Below are 22,040 nucleotides of genomic sequence, written 5' to 3'. Positions count from 1 at the left end.
ATTTTTTTTATTTTTTTTTAAATAACTAAATAGTTACTTTTCACAGTAACTCATTACTTTTGGGTGTAAGTAACTAGTACAGTAACGAAGTTACTTTGAAATGAAGTAACTAGTAAAGTAACTGAGTTACTATTTTTCAGTAACTAGCACAACACTGCTTGTATGTCATAAATGTCTTGATGAATTGAAAATGGAAGACCCTGATGTAAACAAGATGAAAGTATTTTTCTTGTCTGCATTCTCTTAGCAGTTGTTTGTATTGAGCGTACTGTATTGTACCCATTCTGCAATCTGTTAATAAAGTTTTCAATCAATCAATCAATCAATCAATCAATCAGGTTAGCTTGATGTGACGGAGCATAATGTAATTCACGCATATGGCCGTCTTCAGTTATCTCCCATGGACACGTGCAGCACTCTAGCAATTGACCAGCTAGCTTAATTTAACAAAGAAACAAATAATTAAATAAACATAGGGCCAGCTTAGCCTGTCGAAATAGCAAATAGTGTCATTCCACATACCTGTTGTGTCTATTTGCTCATATCCCCAGTTAGCTTGAATGCGCACGTGTAGCATTTAGCTATTGTCCAGCTAGCTTGGTTAAACAAACCTAGGTTAGCCTAGCCTGTTACGATAGCACACAGTGTCATTCAACGTAATTGTTCAGCTAGCTGGAGTGAGTACATGTCAGCTAGTTTCACATACTCCTTCACCCTTAACACTTTGGATGCCACGCCCGCGGGTTGAATGCCCATCACGAGAATATTCGTTTTATTCTGTTTTTTTTTATTAGCGATCTGAAATCATATTGCATCAAGCAAGCCTACCGTTGGAGTTCCAGGCACCCCCGGCGCTCAGATGTGAAAAAAGCGCCCCTTATCGTCTCCCAGATGGTAAATCACCCTTTTGGATTGGACTCAATGAAAGTGAATGGGAGAAAGGATTTCTGACTCCACATTTTATTTCTCACTGATGTAACCGGGGTCTACCAGAGTTCATTCTGGAGCCGCTGAGCCGCGAGGATTATGTGTTCTACTGTATACACGGTTGATCAATACAATTATCGATTTTTTTCGAATGGTGATCAGGAATTGGAATATACCATTTGGATACCATCTGATGTCAGGTAAGGAAACTATGTTATCAGTCTTAGGATAATCAGACTCGTTTTCACGGAGATATAAGCTTTTATGTGATTATGTGATATGGCTGATTGACTGTAAAAGCCATCAGGAAATAAGAGCAGCGATTATCAGCGCGCGGCACGAGCGTGCATGCGCACACATACTATCGATCATCTAGCGTTTATTTGAAAACGATTCATAAATAGGCCGACAAATGACAACGTTCTGGAATATTCCAGTAAAAGACGATTATCATAGAATGGGTTGCTTTTTCCGCGAAACCAAGTGATTTTCAAAATGCTATCAAACGGAAATGAAGCGATAAAAAAACAATCTGCCTTGACAATGTTGACTGGAAAATGAGTCTTTGATAAGCGACGGGCAGATTAGACACATAGCCATAATTTAAAACATAGATTAGGCGATATTAAATTAACATTGGAGCGGATTTGGGCATTCAAGGGACTAATACGGAATTAACCTCTGGCGCTCAAAGTGTTAATAGCAGCCATATCTGACGGTGTTCTTCTTCCTTCATTTTCACAGTGAGTCTGGCTAGGTATAGCAAAGTTGGGCAAACTTCCACAACCGGGCCATGACCTCTCGATATTTCCCTCTCTGAGCTAGCACTTCGGGCGTGAAGTCATCGAAAATGGCCACTTTACAATCACCAATGTGTAATTGACCTCTCCTGGAGCAGGTCGACCGCATAAACAGCTCCTTCATGCGTAGACTGTGAAGCCTCGCAACGATGGGTCTAGGCGCCCGGTTCCCATCGGACCTCGCCGGGCCAGTTCTGTAGGCCGTCTCACACAATGGAGGGCTAGCCAAAACGTCAAGGCCCACAATCTGCTGCAACACACTGGGTCATGGATTCCACGGGACGGCTCCCTTCGGACCCCTCCGGGACTCAATACGGATGTTGAAACGTCTCTGCAGATCGTAGCTTGCATCCCGGCCATTTCCGACTGCTTATCGAGCAAGGCCCCCTCCAGGCTTAGTAGTCTCTCGGCCTGTCTGGATGTTTCCTCGGTTAGGGATATTATTTCAGACGAATTAGCCGTGGCCATTGAATTCAGCGATTCCACTCTGTCCATGACCAAATCAATTGATGTCCTGATTTCCAACGTAACCTTTTGTCCAAAGCTCTCGAATAGCTCCTTTACCGTCCTGGCCGATTCAACCGCAGCTTCAGCTATTAGCCTGCAAATTGTATCAAGGCTTGTGTCGTTCAGTTCGACCGAGGGGGACACGGCTAGCAGACTGCTTCTTTCGACACGCTAGCAGACTGCTTCTGAATTAAAAAAATAAAATAAATAAAGACTAATGGGTAAAAGTGTGATAAAATAACGTACTTTGGGGAGCTTAGGTGAAACATGTCCTCACACCCTATGCCGCCTGGCCACGCCTCCCTATATCTGTGATAATTGGAGGAGACGCTGCTTCCTCTATTCATAGACTCAAACTGGATACATGTGTTGTTTTGAGATTCCAAATATGTATTATTGTTTGTGTTCAAGGATCTTTGTCTAAATGTGAATACAAATAAATATATTAAAATAAAATGTGTGTGACTAAGCTATCCACAATTTTTTACCATGTTACGTGAATCAGTTTAGAAGTTATGCACCTTTTTGTTCTAGGCCACACCCCTTTTTTGCTAATTGTCATGAACTGGTACAGACCAGATGTGCGGCTCCAGAGGAGTCAGTGACACGTCTGGGTACCCACACCCAGTGGAGCACTGAGGTGGTAAATGGAGGTTGACAGATTTGTATGGACACACCCCAAGCTAAGCTATCCCACCCATCCCAATACAAGCCCTTTTCATTCTGAAGCCATGACTTTACCTTTAACAGGTCGCCAGGTGGAAATAATTCCCCCACGGACCCTCGTCTCTGAAAATGGAGCCCTTCAGCCCCAACTGCACAGAGCCAACACATCTTGCTGACTCATACCAACAAAGCGTTTCGCAACACGTTTTACATATGCAGTAGTAGGCTATTTCTGGAACATGGTAAATGTTACTGTACTACTGTGCATCGCCAGGCATGTTTTGGAGCCAAAGGCTTACATTTATACCATATATATAATCAAGTAGGAGAAGACTCCCAACAAATTTCAGGTGCACGTGCGAAAAGCAATAATAAGCAAGTGAACCGTGGAAACCCATGGAACGTTTTAATCCAATGATCCTTGTATTCCTCTCTCGTGGCGTCACAGTGTGTAAGATATTATGGTCAGGTAACATGGCACTTTATACATTATGAGTCCTATTCATCATATGGTAATGTGTGGTAATCCTATGGTAATAGGGACTGGTGCCTAAATCCGTAACGCCTGAACGAGCACATGGATTTGGTGGCAGACTTTTTGAATATACATGTACACTCCCTTCAGTCTGTCATGTCCTGTGTGTATGTCTGTGCATATTTATATTTGTGTCTTCCATGGAAACATGTGCTTGCGAAAGCTGAAGCAAATCCACTGGGAATTCCACAATAGAAAATACAGAGTACTCCCCCAAACTCTACACCAGGCACTCCCAGCGATGTTGATATGTGTATCTTCTCGAAATGTAGGTGAACAGACAAGAATGGGAAGAAAGGAAGAAATGTATCCCCCTTGTGATTTTTGCATCAAGTCAACGATTGATATAGTAAAGATGATGAGCAAATGGACGATGTCAGGGCAATATCCAGTTATTGGATACTAACAATATCGTTGCCTAGAAACAAGCCATCATAAACAATGTTGTTTTATGTGATGCATCTCTTGTCAGTTTAGCTGAGGCATCAGCCCATGTCACCCCACTTCTCAGGGACCTGCACTGGCTCCCCATGGCCGCTTGAATCCGCTTCAAGGCCCTCGACCTGGCATATCGTGCGGCGAAGGGAACGGCTCCCGCCTACCTCCGGTCAAGTTCAAGTTTAAGTTTCTTTATTAGTTGTCATACAAAAATACAGAATAGCCTCTCCCTGAACGTCAGCAAAACAAAAGAGATGATTGTGGACTTTAGGAGGTCGGGGGTCAGGGACTACAGCCCCCTCAGCATCGACGGGGCACCGGTCGAGAGAGTGAACCGTTTTAAGGACCTCGGAGTCCACATATCCGAGGACTTGACATGGACCACACACATTGACAGTGTAGTGAAGAAAGCACGACAACGCCTCTACTTCCTTAGGCGCCTAAGGAGGTTCAACGTGAGTCAGAAGATCCTTAAGAACTTCTACTCATGCACAATAGAGAGCATCCATACAGGCAATATCACATCCTGGTTTGGGAATAGCACTGCACAAGACCGCAGCAGACTACAGAGAGTGGCCCGCTCAGCCGAACGCACAATTGGAGGTGGGCTTCCCACTCTCCAAGACATTTACAACAAGCGTTGCATGGGTAAGGCTAAGAGAATAATCAAAGACTCTAGCCACCCAAACAACTGCCTCTTTGAACTGCTGCGGTCAGGCAAGCGATACCGGAGTCTCATGGCAAGCACAGAGAGACTCAGAAGGAGCTTCTATACCCAGGCCATCAGGATGCTCAATGACAATCAATGAAAATAACACTATGTAAAAAACCATCAAATACACTCGCAGCACACACATCCACATGTACACACTCACTTTAATAAACAACTCACTGTAGCACCCACTTGACCCACTTTAGACACTTAAAGGAAAACTCCAACATTTTGGGAAATTAGCTTATTTAACATCTTCCCTGGAGTTAGACAAGAAGATACATACCTTTTTTGTCTCTGTGCGTGCATTTAGCTTAGGGAACAGTCGCTCCGTTAGCATAGCTTAGCTTCATCACTGGAAGTGAGGCAGGACAGTAGCGTGACGTTCCCTACAGGTTTGTTGATATTCTCATTCCTTCAAAGGATCCAAACCGATTGAAGTTTATGGATACCATGACTTAAAATCCTCTTACCTTGACGATTAAAAGCCTCCCCAATTTAGAAAACAGTAATCCAATGGCTGGTATTGATAATATACTACTAACTACTGGACGCGCTGGAGCTAACCGGAGCTAACGCAGAACAGGAGGATGGTAAAGCAAATATAATGACTTCCTTTCTGGGGTTTTCAAAATAAAAGTGCGATGTTTATAGCAGCGGAAAATGTTTATTTTGTACATTATCTAACGTTAACACGAACCTAAACTAACTTTAGGTTAGTTGTAACGTTAGTTTAGGTTCGTGTTAACGTTAGTATTATCAATACCAGCCATTGAATTACTGTTTTCTAAATTGGGGAGGCTTTTAATCGTCAAGGTAAGAGGATTTTAAGTCATGGTATCCATAAACTTCAATCGGTTCGGATCCTTTGAAGGAATGAGAATATCAACAAACCTGTAGGGAACGTCACGCTACTGTCCTGCCTCACTTCCAGTGATGAAGCTAAGCTATGCTAACGGAGCGACTGTTCCCTAAGCTAAATGCACGCACAGAGACAAAGAAGGTATGTATCTTCTTGTCTAACTCCAGGGAAGATGTTAAATAAGCTAATTTCCCAAAATGTTGGAGTTTTTATATTAAATATATTATATATATTTATATTTATTGGTATACTGGTATATCTGTATATTTTACCTCATTGCACCTCACCACCACAAGGTGGCACCACAAGCTAAGCTAAGTTGTACCTCATCACATTGTACTGTATTGTACTGTATGGGAACTCAGTTACCTTTCTCTACTCTGCACTGTATATTGTATTGTACATATGTATATTGAAAATGTTTGTTTTGTTTACGTACTTGACTTTCTATTCTTTACTTATATTATACTTTTTATACTTATCCTTTTTATATAGCACACTCTCAGGAGCAAAAACGGAAAGAAGCATTTCATATAAAAGTATCCTGTATTTCTATATGACAACTAATAAAGAAACTTGAAACTTGAATACTTTTATATGAAATGCTTTTTCCTGTTCTGCTCCTGAGAGTGTGCTAGATAAAAATAAAATAGATAAGTAAAAAATAGAAGTCAAAAGTATGTAACAAGTGTAAACAAAAGTGTTCAAACAAAAGTGTTCAATATACATATATACAATATACAATACAGAGTAGAACAAAATTTGTAACTGAGTTACAATACAATATAAAGTACAATGCAGAATGGGATGAGGTACAATTTAGGGTAAGGTGCAATGAGGTATGAGTTGTAGTGCAAATCTCTTTACCAATGAATATAAATATAAAGTGTATTAAAGTGTCTAAAGTGGGGAGTTTTGGAGAGAGTTCCAGTCATTTGCTGCAGCAAAATGAAAGGAATTCTGGGGCCTTGGTGTGGGCCTTGGTGCGGGCCTTGGTGCAGGCCTTGGGAATAGATAAAGTAATGCGATCACTGGACCTCAGGTGGTAGTTGTAATGGGAAAGGTGCAGGAGGCTGGAGAGGTATTGAGGTGTATTTCCTAGTAGTAAAAAAACCAGCGTCACTTTAAGAGACCCAGTCGCAGATACATATCGCCAGTCATCATTCTTTTTGCTGAAGGAGGCAACGTTGCTGACATTGCCATGTTGCATTAGAGTCACACAGGGGGGGAACAAGGGGCCATAATCTAGGACATGCTGTCTGAAATAATTGGAAACAACTTCAGATAATCGACTATGAGCCGGAGAACTCTTCCTTAACACATTCCCTGCCACGCAATTTGAGCATCTTATACCACTCTCTGCCAGCACTGTAAGCCTATGGAGATGTTCACCTTCTTTGCAGGGCTATAACTTTTTTAATTGTATTGCTAAATTGACATTACTATGGCCCGTTCAACATCGATTATCTATCGTTCAGGATGTAGGAACGTTTTACTTTTTCATTCATAGATTCATACGAAAATACCGTCTAGAATATAAATATGTTTTTATCGTTTTCTGCAGTAATTCCTAGAAGGTGAGATATAGGCATAAACGCATATATAGATTATCAAATGCCGTTTGTTGGCGATACACGCTATATTAAAAATGTCAACTGTACATGATCCTAAACGTTATGACTGATCATGCGTGGATGAACGGGGGGGGGTCATTTATAATTCCGTGATCATCAGTAAATGCTTTATGTAGTATGGGTGATATATTGATCAGAGCAGTTTGCATGGATAATAATAAACAAACGCGCTGAAATGACGTCAGTGTTCTCTTACCGTTCGACGATGAGACTGGAGGAAAAAGATCCCACTTATTTGACGGCGATCTCCTAAATCCATTTCCGGTTTGTATAATCATAATAAACGGCCAAATCGAATCGATTATTGCGTTATGGCAGCGATCGCTACACACGGACGTGTGTATACAGTCCCGCAACAATATGCGAGTGCCGGACACATTTCCCAGACGCACCGATATCGACACGTCCATTTCCGGTTTGGCAACTCGCCGATCATCCACCAGGTGGCAGTATTGAAGCGTTGCAGAGTTGTGCATGCTCCCACTGCATCAGACGAGGCTCCGTGAGGGAATTATGAATAACATGGCGAAAAAATGAAATATGATCTCAATAACGTTGTACGCCGTGGATTGGCAGAATTCGCATGAACTTGAAACACGTCGTAAGCCGTTTCCGGCGTGGGATGTGTTAAGACGGGGCGATGCTCTCAAACCAGCTCGATCTCACTCACACGCTCAACCTTAGGACAGGCTCAGATCCCCGAGCCCACCGCAACTCATACCAGCTAAACGAACTGTGGCAATGGATTTGGAACATTAAGACTGCAGTCACTTAGCAACAAGGTTGATGCAATTGAGTAATTGGGCAAATGAAGAATAAAAACATCAAGATACACAATTATGTTATGAGCCATAGACTGCAAGGCTAACATAACAAAATGTCTTTGGACACGATTTGATGGTTTCTGAATGTAAGCTACCTTGAACATATAATATAGATTTACACATGTATTTGTTGTTTTAGTAGTATTTCAAAGATGTACTAAGATCCTTGATCATTTCAAATGAGGACCACCGTAGACTCAACTCTGTATAATTACTTAGAATATGCATAGAATTTAGTGGTTGAGTTTAAAGGAAGACTCTGTAATGTCATCCAACAGCGACCTCTAGGCAAAAAATGGCAATGTGGTACTGCGGTTTGTTTACAGTTTTTGTTTTTGTCTGATGTGTGGATTGGATTGGGGTATAGGGGAGGGGTTGCTATTGCTAGCCACACCTCAGGCTCTACCATGAGAAGGAATTCAGTATAATAAGTTAACCCACATGTCAGACCAAAACAAAAAAGGAAACAAAGCTCAAAACCAAGAGGAGCACTTTTGCCTAGAGGTTGCTTTTTGACGGCATTACAGATGATACCTTTAAGGCCAGTAACGTGGTGGGGGTGGAGCTGGACTCTCTGGCGGTGGTGTCAGAGAGCAGGAGCCTTGCTAAGCTCCACGCCATCATGGACAACCCCTTCCACCCACTACACGCGGACTTGGCTGATAGAAGGAGCACGTTCAGTGTTAGACTAAGATTCCCAAGATGAGAGAGGCTGCTGGGAAACAAGATGGCTGCCTGAACTAAGAGCTCTACACTGTCTCAGTGATTAATTTAGCAATTCTTACCCCCACTCAAGGACAATTTCAATAATTTTGTTTAGACTTAAATTAAGTAAAGGCTTTTGATAAAACGTGGTGATTTGCAAGATGGCAACAACAAGGAAAGGCCAGCGAAACAAACCAGATGTCGACAACCAAACAATTGAAACAGACAACGACCCCACTCTGGTCGAAATTATGTCAGAGTTAAAATCTCAACGCATTGCAATATTGGGCCGATTAGACGGTATCGATACTCGTCTGGAAAAGGTGACAAACCAAGTATCGGCGATTAAAGAAGGACTGACTAAAACAAACAAAGCAGTCGACAAACACAAGCAGCGGCTGGATGAAGCAGAAGAGAGGATTTCTACACTAGAAGACACCCTGCAAACAACCCAGCGAGAGTTACACCGAGCCGAAAAGACATTAAAAACAATGGAGATGAAAACGGATGAATTAGAAAACAGAGGGAGGAGGAAAAACCTGGTTTTGCTGGGGCTTCCAGAGAAATCGGAGGGTGACCAAACTCTACCTGAGTACATTCAGCACAAACTACCCAACTGGCTCAAGCTTTCATTGGAAAAAACACTTGAACTGGAACAAGTGTTCCGCCCAGCGCGACCACAATCACAACCACACGCTGGGAAATATCCCAGACCAGTCCTAATCCGCTTTTTACAAATCGGGGACAAAGAGCTGATCCTACAAGCAGCAAAGAAGTCTACAATCACAGAGGGGGAAGCCAAACTCACCATTCGCCAGGACCTGCCCGCAGAGGTGCGTCGAAGACGCAGAGAATTCGACCGGATGACCAAGATATTCATCGAAAAGGGCATGTTTAGAGGATTTGCATACCCTCACCGGCTTCGAATCCTCCATAAAAGCAAAATTGTCCTGTTTGACGATCCAAAAGAGGCAGAATCATTCGCCGACGAGCTGGACTGAGGTTTGCCTCGTAAACCGTTACCCGTGGTGGAGGTAAGAAGATGACATTTACGTTTTTTTTTGTTTGTTTGCACCCCCTCATTATGACTGTTATAATACGGACAAATCATTTGACTTTGAAACCCCAGAGGAAGGGGTATTGATTTGCCAATACAGTCGCGATCGGCTGTTTTCTTTATTTTCTCCTCAATGTGTATTTACTGTCTGGCAGTGGTACTTCCTGCAACAACGTGTGACGTCATACGGACGATACCATGACTAAAGGAAGGGAGGGGGGTACAAGGAATGGCACGAATTTAACATGCATTTGTTTTGCACTGATATTTTTCTCTCAAACATTAGAAGGTCACAATGACTGAATTTTTTTTTATCCACTTTTTCTCCCATTTTCTATATTTTCTCCCATCCCAATTTCGTATCATCCAATTCAACCCTCCCCTGTCACGAACGCTGTTTCTTGCCTCCCACAAGCCGGCTGCAATGTGGACTAAGTCATACATAGCACAAGTCCCCTCCGGTACTTGAGGTAACAGCAGTCGCATCTTTTCACCTGCGCAGCTCGATCTCTCAGTGGCGAGGAGTAACGCGTGGGAGGCTCACGCTGCCCCCGACACTTCCTGATTCTACTGCGCAGGCGCACCAACCGACCTGTAGGAGTCGCTGTCCACAACGCCCGATCCCCACCCATCAGTTTCCCACCCCCTAATACGGCCAATGTGTATTAGTATGAACGACCAGCTAAACTGAAAGCAATGTGGAGCGCTGGACTCGAACAGGCGAGCCCAGCGTCTCCGCATTCTTGGCGAGCGCCTTGCCCACTACGCCACGTAGCCGCACACAATGACTGAATGTTAAAAAGTATGTGGAGAGGAGAACTCTCAGCAGTATAATAAAAATAAAAAAAAGAAGAAAGAAAGTCTGCCTAATAAGAAACACCCCTCCCCATTCAGTAATATCAGGTGACCAACTCATATTTAACAACATGGGGGGAAGTGAAGAGGGGAGGGGGTGTAAAGAGAAATACAAATAAATAAAAGGAAGTTATTACACTGAAGACAAGAGCTCCAGGGGCCAATATAAGACAGATTTAATTCTTTTTCAGTTATTTAGTTTTTTCCATTATTGTTTCTCTATGGCCTACTAGGAGTAAGGGGGTAAATGTCGTGGTTCAGAAAACCATGGCTGGGGTGGGTTGATGCATTTCATGTATGTTTTTTATTCTATGTATGTGTATTCTATGTATGTTTTGTGTTCCATGTTTTTGTTTTTTGGTCATGTTTATTAATAAAAGCAACAGCAATATTTTCGAGGCAAATGTATACAGTCACAGATAATCCTCAAAGATTGCACCAACTACCATGTCAGATATAATAATAAATTCGTGGAACATTAAAGGCTTGGGAAATCCTATTAAAAGGAAAAAAATGTTATCCCTTCTAAAAGAAAACAAAGTAGATGTGGCTTTTTTACAAGAAACATATTTGTCAGACACTGAACATGCAAAGTTAAAAAGAGAATGGGTAGGTCAGGTCTATTTCTCATCATATAAAAGTCATAGCAGAGGAACGGCTATTTTGATTAACAAAACAATACCATTTACAGTAGAAAAAACAATTACAGACCCAAACGGACGGTTTTTCTTGGTTTCAGGCTGCATTTGGGGAACATCCATTACTTTTTTGAACATTTATGCCCCCAATGCCGACGAACCCACATTTATGTCTGACATGGTGTTGCTGTTCAATGAAAACTGTAAAGGTTTTGGAGTGATGGCGGGAGATTTTAACCTGACAATGACAGCATTGGATAAGTCTAGTCAAACTAACCATAGCTCCAAATCCTCAAAAGTTCTTCAAGGGTTATGTGCAGAAAGTGGCCTAATTGATGTCTGGCGTGAATTACATCCAGGCATTAAAGACTACAGCTTCTTCTCAAATGTACATAACTCATATAGTAGAATAGACTATGCCTTTATTTACTCAAAATATATATACATGATAAAGGAATGTGAAATTAGCCCAATCATTTTATCAGATCATGCCAGAATATGCCTGACTATTCAGTTTAATAGGAACAACTCGTTCACCAAACAATGGAAATTTGATAATTCATTACTCCAAGATGAAGAATTTAAATTAAAAACGCGAACATGGATTACAAACTACATAAAGGAAAATAATTACCCCCTCATTGACCTTAACATTATCTGGGAGGCTGCAAAAGCCACTTTAAGAGGACTAATAATTTCATATGGTTCATTTAAAAAGCGAGTAAAAAGAGCACAAGCACAAGAACTTGAGAGAGAAGTAATAAGATGTGAAGCACTTCATAAGACAGCATCTACAGAGGACAATTGGAGACAATTAATTGTGGCCAGGGCCAAATTAAACCTTAATATTTCAAATGAAATTACAACAAAAATGAATTACGTTAGACAAAAGCATTACGAATTTGGCAATAAACCAAGTAAATTACTGGCCCATCAATTAAAGAAAGAACAAACTGAAAGAACTATTAAAGCAATTAATCTCAATGATAATATAACATATCAACCTAAAGAGATTAATCAAGCTTTCTTTGAATTCTACAATACACTTTACAAATCTCAAAGTTCTCATTCACAAGAACAACTGGACCAGTACTTACAAAATAAGAAATTGGCAAAATTGTCTGAATTAGACCAGCAATACCTTAACTCATCGTTTACAAAAGAAGAGGTTCTGGCCACAATTAAGTTAATGCCCATAAATAAAAGCCCAGGACCAGATGGTTTTTCTGCTGAATTTTATAAAGAATTTTGGACTGAACTTCATCCCATTTTTATGGCAATGATGTATAATTTCTGTCACAACAGAATACTCCCTCAATCAATGAACCTAGCACATATCACAGTATTGCACAAAAGTGGCAAAGATCCTTTAAATTGTTCATCATATAGACCTATTAGTCTTTTAGATCACGATTACAAGATTATAACCAAATTATTAGCAAAAAGACTAGAAGATATTTTGCCTAAATTGATTAGTCCAGACCAATCAGGTTTCATAAAAGGGAGATATTCTGCTGACAATATAAGGAGACTTTTGAATGTAATAAATCATTTGGACACCAGTCGGAGCCCTTCTCTGCTCCTATCACTGGACGCAGAGAAGGCCTTCGATAGGGTTGAATGGAACTTTCTTTTTTCTATACTTGACAAGCTTAATATGGGACCGAACTTTATCGCTTGGATTAAAGCAATCTATAAAAATCCTAAAGCAGCTGTCATTACCAATGGAGCTTCCTCTGATTTTTTTGCACTAACGAGAGGGACAAGACAAGGATGCCCACTGTCGAGTTCACTCTTCGCGATGGTGATTGAATTGCTGGCGTCATGTGTATGAGACAATATTAACATTAAAGGACTGAAAATGAATAAGGAGGAACATAAAATATCCTTATACGCAGATGACATTATTTTATACATAAAAGACCCAGAACAGTCCTTATCACACTTATATAACGAAATAGAACAATTTGGAAAATACTCTGGATATAAGTTAAACTTTAATAAATCAAATGCTTGTCTCCTGCATATGACCCCAACCGAAACGATGTATAAAACATATCCTTTTAATTGGTCTCCAGAAGGGTTTAAATATTTGGGAATAAACATTACACCGCAACTAGAGAACTTGTACAGGGAAAACTATTGTCCTCTTATAGAAAAGATAAAAAATGATTTGTGTAAATGGTCCACGCTCCCATTATCTCTGCTGGGAAGAATAAATGTAATAAGAATGAACGTCCTTCCCAGACTAAATTTCCTTTTTCAAATGTTACCATGAATAGACCCATCTCAAAATTTATTTGGTGCAACAAAATGCCTAGGATAAAGTTATTGACACTTATGAAGCCAGAATCCATGGGAGGTCTCGGTCTCCCCAACCTCCAACATTTTTGGTCAGCCCAATTAAGAAATGTACTGTCATGGTCGTTGGGAAGACGGGACTCTTGTAGTGGTTTCAGCTAGAAGCTAAATTTGTTGACCCGTTACCATTGGACTCTCTCATATTTATAAAACAATTTAAAAAGATAAGAAACATAGGTAATTGTTTCACTGTTTTTAACACACTATGTGCTTGGAAGGACTGCTCAAAAAAACTGGGTATCACCAATTGTACCTCCATACTATCCTATCTATCACAATCATGATCTAGATAAACATCTAAGATCAATTAATATACTCAAATGGGCTCAGTTGGGGATAAGTCAATTCAAATACCTGTTTCACACAAATATGCAGTTAAAATCATTTATGGATTTAAGAACAGAATATGCCATCCCAAATACTGATTTCTTTAAATATTTACAAATGAGAAACATTATACACATACTGAGAAGAGAAAATAAACTAAGACTAGAATTACATGAAATAGAAGAAATACTAATGTCATCGACCACAATTAAAGGTAAAATTTGTGAATTGTATGACATCTTCTCCAAAGAATGTCACTCATCTTTTTTGCCTTTGTTGAGGATCTGGGAGACAGACCTAACCATGAAATTTGAAGAAAATACATGGCTAAATATTTGTGATAGAATACACTTTCCATTTACAAGTAACAAAATCAAAGAAGCTAATTTTAAATGTATCCATAAATTGTATCTAACTCCAATAAAAATGCATAAAATGTCTAGAGATAATTCAATAAACTGTCCTAGATGTAAAACTAACGAAGGAACATTTCTACACATGTTTTGGCACTGTGATAAACTAAAACGATTCTGGAATTGTATTCATTCATTCACAAAATCTGTATTAGAAACGGAATTTGACTTGTCTCCATGTGCCTACTTACTAAATGAATTACCAGAGATCCAGATGGATCCAAAAAAATATAGACTGCTGATTGTTATAACATACTTTGCCAAGAAATGTATTCTCCTGTTTTGGAAAAATGACTCTTCGCCCACTTTTGAGATGTTTCAAGATCAGATATCCCAGCTTCTTCCATTGGAGAGATTGGTCTCCGCTGTTTTCTCGATTGAGCAGGGGGGCTGTTGATTGATACGGCTAGTGGCGGTATGTGAATATATCCGCATGCTGTCGCTGGCCGTGTCGATTGGTGGTTTTGCTGTTTGGTTGGGGGAGGGGTGGGGGCCGGGGGTCTTGGGGTGTCTATCCCTGGTTGTGTATTTTTTGGAGGTGGGTTTCCCTAGTGGAAGAAGTTGTACAACAGACGCGTAAGAGGCCCGTCTGTTGTATAACAATGATGTTGTTGTTGTCATTGCTGTTATTATTTATTATTGTTTATTTAAAAATACGTATGAGAAAAAATAAACAGTGTAAACAATATCATTAACTCTGAATATAAAAATATGAGAAAAGCAAACAAGACGCGGTCTCGGACTGGTGGGGGCCCCTGATTCGAGGTCTTGGTGAGTCGGAGTGTTAAAGAGGCATGATGCTCTGGTTCGCTGGGGCGCCGGATTTGGGGTCCTCACGGGGTGGGGACCTTGGTTGTCGATACTGGAGATGACGGATGCTCAGGTAATCTCGCCTTATGGTACATACATGTGGATATATATGTATATATATATATGTATGTATATATATATATATATATATTCTTATTAATTTATATATTTAATTTATAAATGACTTTTATTTTTCATTATTCTGATTTAACTGATGGTCTTGTCGTTATTATTATTATTATTATTATTATTATTATTATTATTATTATTATTATTATTATTATTATTATTATTATTATTGTTATTGTCCTGTGATGTCTTGTTTATTAGTATTGTTATTGTATTGTGTTGTCTTGTTTCATGTTGAAAAGGGAAAATAAAGAAAAACTGTGTAAAAAAAAAAAAAAAAATCCCAAGATGCAACACTGAACGGCACAGGAAGTCCTTAATTCCGACAGCCATCAGACTTTATAACGCATCACTGAGCACAGGGTGACAGTACAGTCTGGCATAATCTTCCTGAACCTTTACTTAGTACTGTACATTTGACTGTATATTTCTGTATATTTTTGGCTGTATATATTTTATATTTTAGAATGTATATACATATCAGAATGTATTATTCTTATTTTTATTCTTATTTGTGACTTTTGTTTTTGATTACCTAAATGTTTACTGTGAGCGATCTGTAGTGCTGAATTTGGATAAATAAAGTATTTATATTCTATTCTATTCTATTCTATTCTAAGAGGTCCTCATTCCATCCGGACAGTGATGAGGACCTCTTAACCTCAACAGTTATTTTCCTTAACTATATCTGATTTGGGATTTCGGACCTCGAATTGTTTGCACTGTAGATATATATTTTTGGTTTTGACCTTGACACTTGGGACTGCTACTTTGATTTTGGAACACTGACTTCGACCGAACGATGCTGGTGAGCCTGCTCGCCAGCTCTGCCTAGTTAGCTTAGTTTGGCTGTTTCACGGCCTGCTGCTGTTGGTAGCTAGCTTCTAGCGCGGTAAACATTGGCATAGCGTTGCCCTGTGTTTCACCATGGCGGCACTTTGGCTAGGGTGACCAAACGTCCTCTTTTGCCCGGACATTTACTGTTTAATTGATTTACTTTTGTTTAGTATTTTTGTATTCATTGTGTGCTACAGTGCTATTATTCTCAACACCATTGTAATTGTAAATTAATATACTACATGGTCTACTATGAACCTTTAAGTGTTTGGAGTAGAACAAAATCACTCACCAGTCTTACAGATAGGACAACATAGTTCGGGTTCATACTCAGGATCCACGCATTCTGTCTGAGGGCAAGCTGCCACAGAGCACAGCACCTCTCCGCTCGGCTCACAGCGGCACTTCTCGCACGGAGACACCTAAAACGGCAAGAAGGAGACTAGTCAACGCGGCCTCATACAGCACACATAGACAATATCACACACACAAACACACAACACCAACTGCCTATTCCTTTGTTGTCATCAGAATTGCATTGCCCGGTCTAGACGGTTAAACGAAAATTTTCTGTACATAGGGCCCTATGAAATCCGTTTTAACAGTGCAGTTCAATTAATTGTTTTATTCAGTTCAGTTCAATGCAGTTCAACTGCCAGTGCAGTGCAATAACTAAATAATTATTCAATTACAAAATAATAATTAGTTAAAAATAAATCAGAAATGTCATTTATTTCAAAGAGATGTCCGAAAAGGTTCATGCTTCTCCCCATCTCTGGCTGACATCACCATTTGTGATACATGATGGTTAGGCGCTTTGTGTTTTCCTCAGTGAGGGATTCTCTTTTGTCTGTCAGCAGCGTTTTGTACTTGCTGAAGTTTAAATATCAACATTATCTGGCCATCCTCAGTAAATACTATCAAACTCCTCTGACCTCATCTGGTCTTTCCAAAGACCAGAGATGGGACCGGCACCCGCGCACGCATGCATGCACTGCATTCCGAGAGAGAGAGAGAGAGAGAGATAGATAGAGAGAAAGAGACTCATTTACGTGCAACACGAGTCTGACTATTACGGAGCGCGCACTGCATTCCGAGAGAGAGAGAGAGATAGAGAGAGAGACTCATTACGTGCAACACGAGTCTGACTATTACGGAGCGCGCACTGCATTCCGAGAGAGAGAGAGAGATAGAGAGAGAGACTCATTACGTGCACGGCGAGTCTGACTATTACGGAACGCGCACTGCATTCCGAGAGAGAGAGAGATAGAGAGAGAAAGAGCATTAGGAGCTGTGCACACTGGCCGCAAGCGGGCGCGCGTCTCGCGGGCGGCAAGCTATCTTTTCCGCTTTGGTTGAATTCGAGGTGGCGCGGGAGGCGTGCGCCACGCGCATTCTCACAGAAATACACTCAATTTCTTTCTTTCTTTCTATCTCTTTCTCCCCCTCTCTTTCTTTCTCTCTCTTTTTCTCTCTCTCTTTATTCTCCCTTTCTTTTTTTCTTTCTTTCTTTCTTTCTTTCTTTCTTTCTTTCTTTCTTTCTTTCTTTCTTTCTTTCTTTCTTTCTTTCTTTCTTTCTTTCTTTCTTTCTTTCTTTCTCTCTTTCTCTCTCTCCAGTCTCTTTCTCCCCCTCTCTTTCTTTCTTTATCTTTTTCTCTCTATCTTTCAACATAATATGATGTTGTTCAACCAGCTAATGTGTCTGTATCTTTCCCAATGCAAATAAACCATATTACTATACTTAGTACCCCGCCCAACCCCCCCTGTCTGTCTATCTGTTATATCTGGTTGCCTGTCTGTCTGTCTGTCTGTCTGTCTGTCTGTCTGTCTGTCTGTCTGTCTGTCTGTCTGTCTGTCTGTCTGTCTGTCTGTCTGTCTGTCTGTTTGTTTGTTTGTCTATCTGTCTATATATCTGTTTGCCTGTCTGTCTGTCTGTTTGTTTGTTTGTTTGGCTATCTGTCTATATATCTGGTTGCCTGTCTGTCTGTCTGTCTGTCTGTCTGTCTGTCTGTCTGTCTGTCTGTTTGTCTATCTGTCTATATATCTGGTTGCCTGTCTGTCTGTCTGTCTGTTTGTTTGTTTGTTTGTTTGGCTATCTGTCTATATATCTGGTTGTCTGTATGTTTGTTTGTCTATCTGTCTATATATCTGGTTGCCAGGCTGTCTGTCTGTCTGTCTGTCTGTCTGTCTGTCTGTTTGTTTGTTTGTTTGTCTATCTGTCTATATATCTGGTTGCCTGTCTGTCTGTTTGTTTGTTTGTTTGTTTGTTTGGCTATCTGTCTATATATCTGGTTGCCTGTCTGTCTGTCTGTCTGTCTGTCTGTTTGTTTGTCTATCTGTCTATATATCAGGGCCCTATTCCCCGTACCTGGTTCAACTAAGTCGATCAAGAGTCCCATTATCCACATTCAATTAACCCGATGTTTGAATCCGGGATTTTCCTGTTCCTCGAACGCTGATTCAGTCTCGTTCATTTGAACCAGACTTGAGACTCAGGATAATTGCGCGCGGCCGCTTCAGCTGGAAAGACAGCAGATGTCGATCGCAGAAATCCTGATTTTCTAACGGCATTGATTGATTGATTTAAAACTTTATTAACAGATTGCAGAATGGGTACAATACAGTACGGCTCAATAGCCTCGCCGACAAGTTAAATGCATAATCTATAGGCTAATTTTAAGTCCCTCATTACCCCAATCAATCAGATTATATTTCTTTAAATGTGCCTGCTGGCAGTAGGTTTATGGATTGAATAATCAAATGAGATCTTGCTAGCAAGAATAATTAGTTCAACTTTTTCAGAATAAGGATACGGCTCTCTTATCCATTTATGGATGTATGGTGGATGTTTTATTTGTCTGGCACCGTGGTCTGATGGTTTGTACTTATGTCTTTCACGCGGACGACCCGCGTTCGAATCCCCGTCGTTTCTAATTTATTTTCTTCTTTTTGCAATGTAAATACTCCAATTTGGTGCACTTTGAGAGCTATATAAAGAATGACATCCTCAATGCATGTAGATTTATAGTATTTTAACTTAAAACTAGGCTACTTTTGCGTATATTCATTAATATTATATTCCAAAAAAAGTATATTGGAAACGCGGGGTCTCGAACTAGGGTCGTCCGCTTGACAGGAGTGAGCACTAGCCGTTGCACCACTGTGCCAGACGGGATATATCCATTGTGTATCCATCAATACAAGAGTCACGTGTTTCGAATACTTTTCTTTTGAATGAAGTTTTATCTCTTTATTCTCAAATGCATTAATGTGACGTCAACGGCTCATTAAATTGCTCAAATCCGTCAAACAGCGCATCTCATTCTCATCAGACATTTTAATCCCAGTTACAATATCACAATAACATGTGAGTGATGATACAATTCAACAATCCTCAGATTCCTCGTAATTCATAATCCACAAAAACCACAATCCACGCATAGACACTTCAATTTTATGCTTGAATGAAACACAATCCGGGCGCTCCGTTAAGCAAATCTACAGCGGAGAATATATGAAACTAATCAGAGCCAAACGGCCGATAGGTTTCATTCATTAAAAATATCCCCGCGGGATTCACATTTGCAATGCACCGTTATTAAAATAACCACATGATTGATTGATTGATTGAAAAGTTTATTAACAGATTGCAGAATGGGTACAGTACAGTACATCTCAATACATACAATTGTTAAGGGGATGCAGACCAGAGAAAGACTTTCGTCTTGTTTCCACCAGGGTCCCCCATTTTCAATTCATCATAACATATATGACATACATGACATACAGATAGACAGTACTGCTACATCTATACATTTATGACATATCAGATTTGCAAATACAGTACTGTTTGTGATACAAAAGTGTCCAGAAAAGGAGTGTATATACATTTGGCGTAGAAACTGTACATTGGAGGAGGTTGGGTGGGTGGGGTGGGGTTGGGTGGGTTGGGTGAGGGCTGTACATTGGAGGTGGGGGGGGGGGGGGGGGGTTGGGTAGGGGACATACACACATTTTACACTGTACATTGGAATGTTGACAAAGCCTTACTTGGTCATTTACTGTACAACTAGGTTAGGACATTTGTAGGGGCCAGTTTCGAATTGCAGTCTCACGTAGGTGTTTTTTGAGAGTGTTTTTGAAGGTAGGTAGTGATTCACATTCCTTTACAGCTTTAGGCAGGGCGTTCCACATTGATGTGGCATAATTGCGAAACGTGTTTAGTCCCTTGTTTGAGCCGAATCTGGGTTTTACATGATTTGTGGAGCTCCCTCTGGTGTTGTGATCGTGGTATTCACTGACCTTTGGGAAGTATTTTGACATGTACATGGGTACCTTGGTCGCGTAGTGTATCTTGTAGACCAGGCCCATTGCAAGTTGCTGTACTCTGTCGTCTACTCTAAGCCATCCTAGGTTGTCAAAGTGGGCAGGGGTGAGGTGGGTTCTAGGAGTCAGGTCAAGTAGTAGTCTGACTAGCTTGTTTTGAGATGTTTGTAATTTGTTTTTTAGTGCCTTTGAGGTGCTTTGGTACCATGAGGTGCAAGCATAGTCGTAGTACCCTTGAATGAGTGCTCCTGCTAGAGTCTTCAGGGTATTCTTGTTTACCAGAGAGGAGATCCGGTACAAGAATCGCGTTCGTTGGTTGACTTTTTTTATTACATTGGATGCCATTTTGTCACAGGAAAGATTAGCCTCTAGGATGGAACCCAGGTAGGTAATTTCATCTTTCCTTGTGATAATATTGTCACCCACTGTAACCGAGAAGCCGTCGGTCTTGCTGAGTTTGTTATTTGAACCGAAGAGAATGGACTCTGTTTTGCCCATGTGTAATGATAGTTTGTTGTCGGCGAGCCATATGCAGATTTTGCCTAGTTCCGAGCTGAGGGCTTTTTCAACCTGTAACTTGTTCTTGTCAGAGACCAGCAGGGCTGAGTCGTCCGCAAACAGTCCACATGCAGCGTGTATCGCGAGATTCGCGACTCCGAGCGCCGTATATGACGTGCATTATTTTATTTAGGACAAAGTAAATCTATAGGCTGAATATGATTTATTATCAGCATTTAGTTCTATTATTATACATTTCAAAAGCCCCCTCTAGGAAAACGAAGCACAAAAACTTCAGAATGGTATAATGGGATCTAGACTGTGAGAAATATTTCAGGAAGCGAGCTGGCATTTCTTTGCGAGGGCGTGGCTATGGTTCATCCAGCTAACTGAACTTAACCCTGCTCCGGACCAGGTTCAAACTTTCTGATCTGTTACCATGGTGATTTAGAAAATCCGACTTCGGGGAACAGAAAGGTCCGGCTTAAGTCAAGCTATACTGGAAATTATCCGGCTAACTCAGTTAGCCAGGTATGGGGAACGGGGCCCTGGTTGCCTGTCTGTCTGTTTGTTTGTTTGTTTGTTTGTTTGTTTGGCTATCTGTCTATATATCTGGTTGTCTGTTTGTTTGTTTGTCTATCTGTCTATATATCTGGTTGCCTGTCTGTCTGTTTGTTTGTTTGTTTGTTTGTCTATCTGTCTATATATCTGGTTGCCTGTCTGTCTATTTGTTTGTTTGTTTGGCCATTTGTCTATATATCTGGTTGTCTGTCTGTTTGTTTGTCTATCTGTCTATATATCTGGTTGCCTGTCTGTCTGTTTGTTTGTTTGTCTATCTGTCTATATATCTGGTTGCCTGTCTGTCTGTTTGTTTGTTTGTTTGTTTGGCTATCTGTCTATATATCTGGTTGTCTGTCTGTTTGTTTGTCTATCTGTCTATATATCTGGTTGCCTGTCTGTCTGTCTGTCTGTCTGTTTGTTTGTTTGTTTGTCTATCTGTCTATATGTCTGGTTGCCTGTCTGTCTGTCTGTTTGTTTGTTTGTTTGGCTATCTGTCTATATATCTGGTTGCCTCTCTGTCTGTTTGGCTATCTGTCTATATATCTGGTTGCCTGTCTGTCTGTTTGTCTATCTGTCTATATATCTGGTTGCCTGTCTGTCTGTTTGTTCAACCAAGTA

The 22,040-nt window shown here is 40.5% G+C and overlaps 1 protein-coding gene across 1 annotated transcript in view; it reads right to left on the bottom strand.

The window, feature by feature from the left end:
- Positions 1–22,040, bottom strand: part of vwc2 (von Willebrand factor C domain containing 2) — a gene marked incomplete at both ends in the record, with an annotated part of 94,658 nt that overhangs the window by 52,178 nt on the left and 20,440 nt on the right. The window contains one exon of the mRNA XM_084321182.1: positions 16,330–16,459. Coding sequence (XP_084177308.1) covers positions 16,330–16,459 — 130 coding nt within the window. The remainder of the gene's footprint in view (positions 1–16,329; positions 16,460–22,040) is intronic.

This window comes from Notolepis coatsorum (genome assembly GCF_963971535.1).
Source record: "Notolepis coatsorum genome assembly, chromosome: 9".
NCBI lineage: Eukaryota > Metazoa > Chordata > Actinopteri > Aulopiformes > Paralepididae > Notolepis > Notolepis coatsorum.
This window is presented reverse-complemented; position numbering and strand designations above follow the sequence as displayed.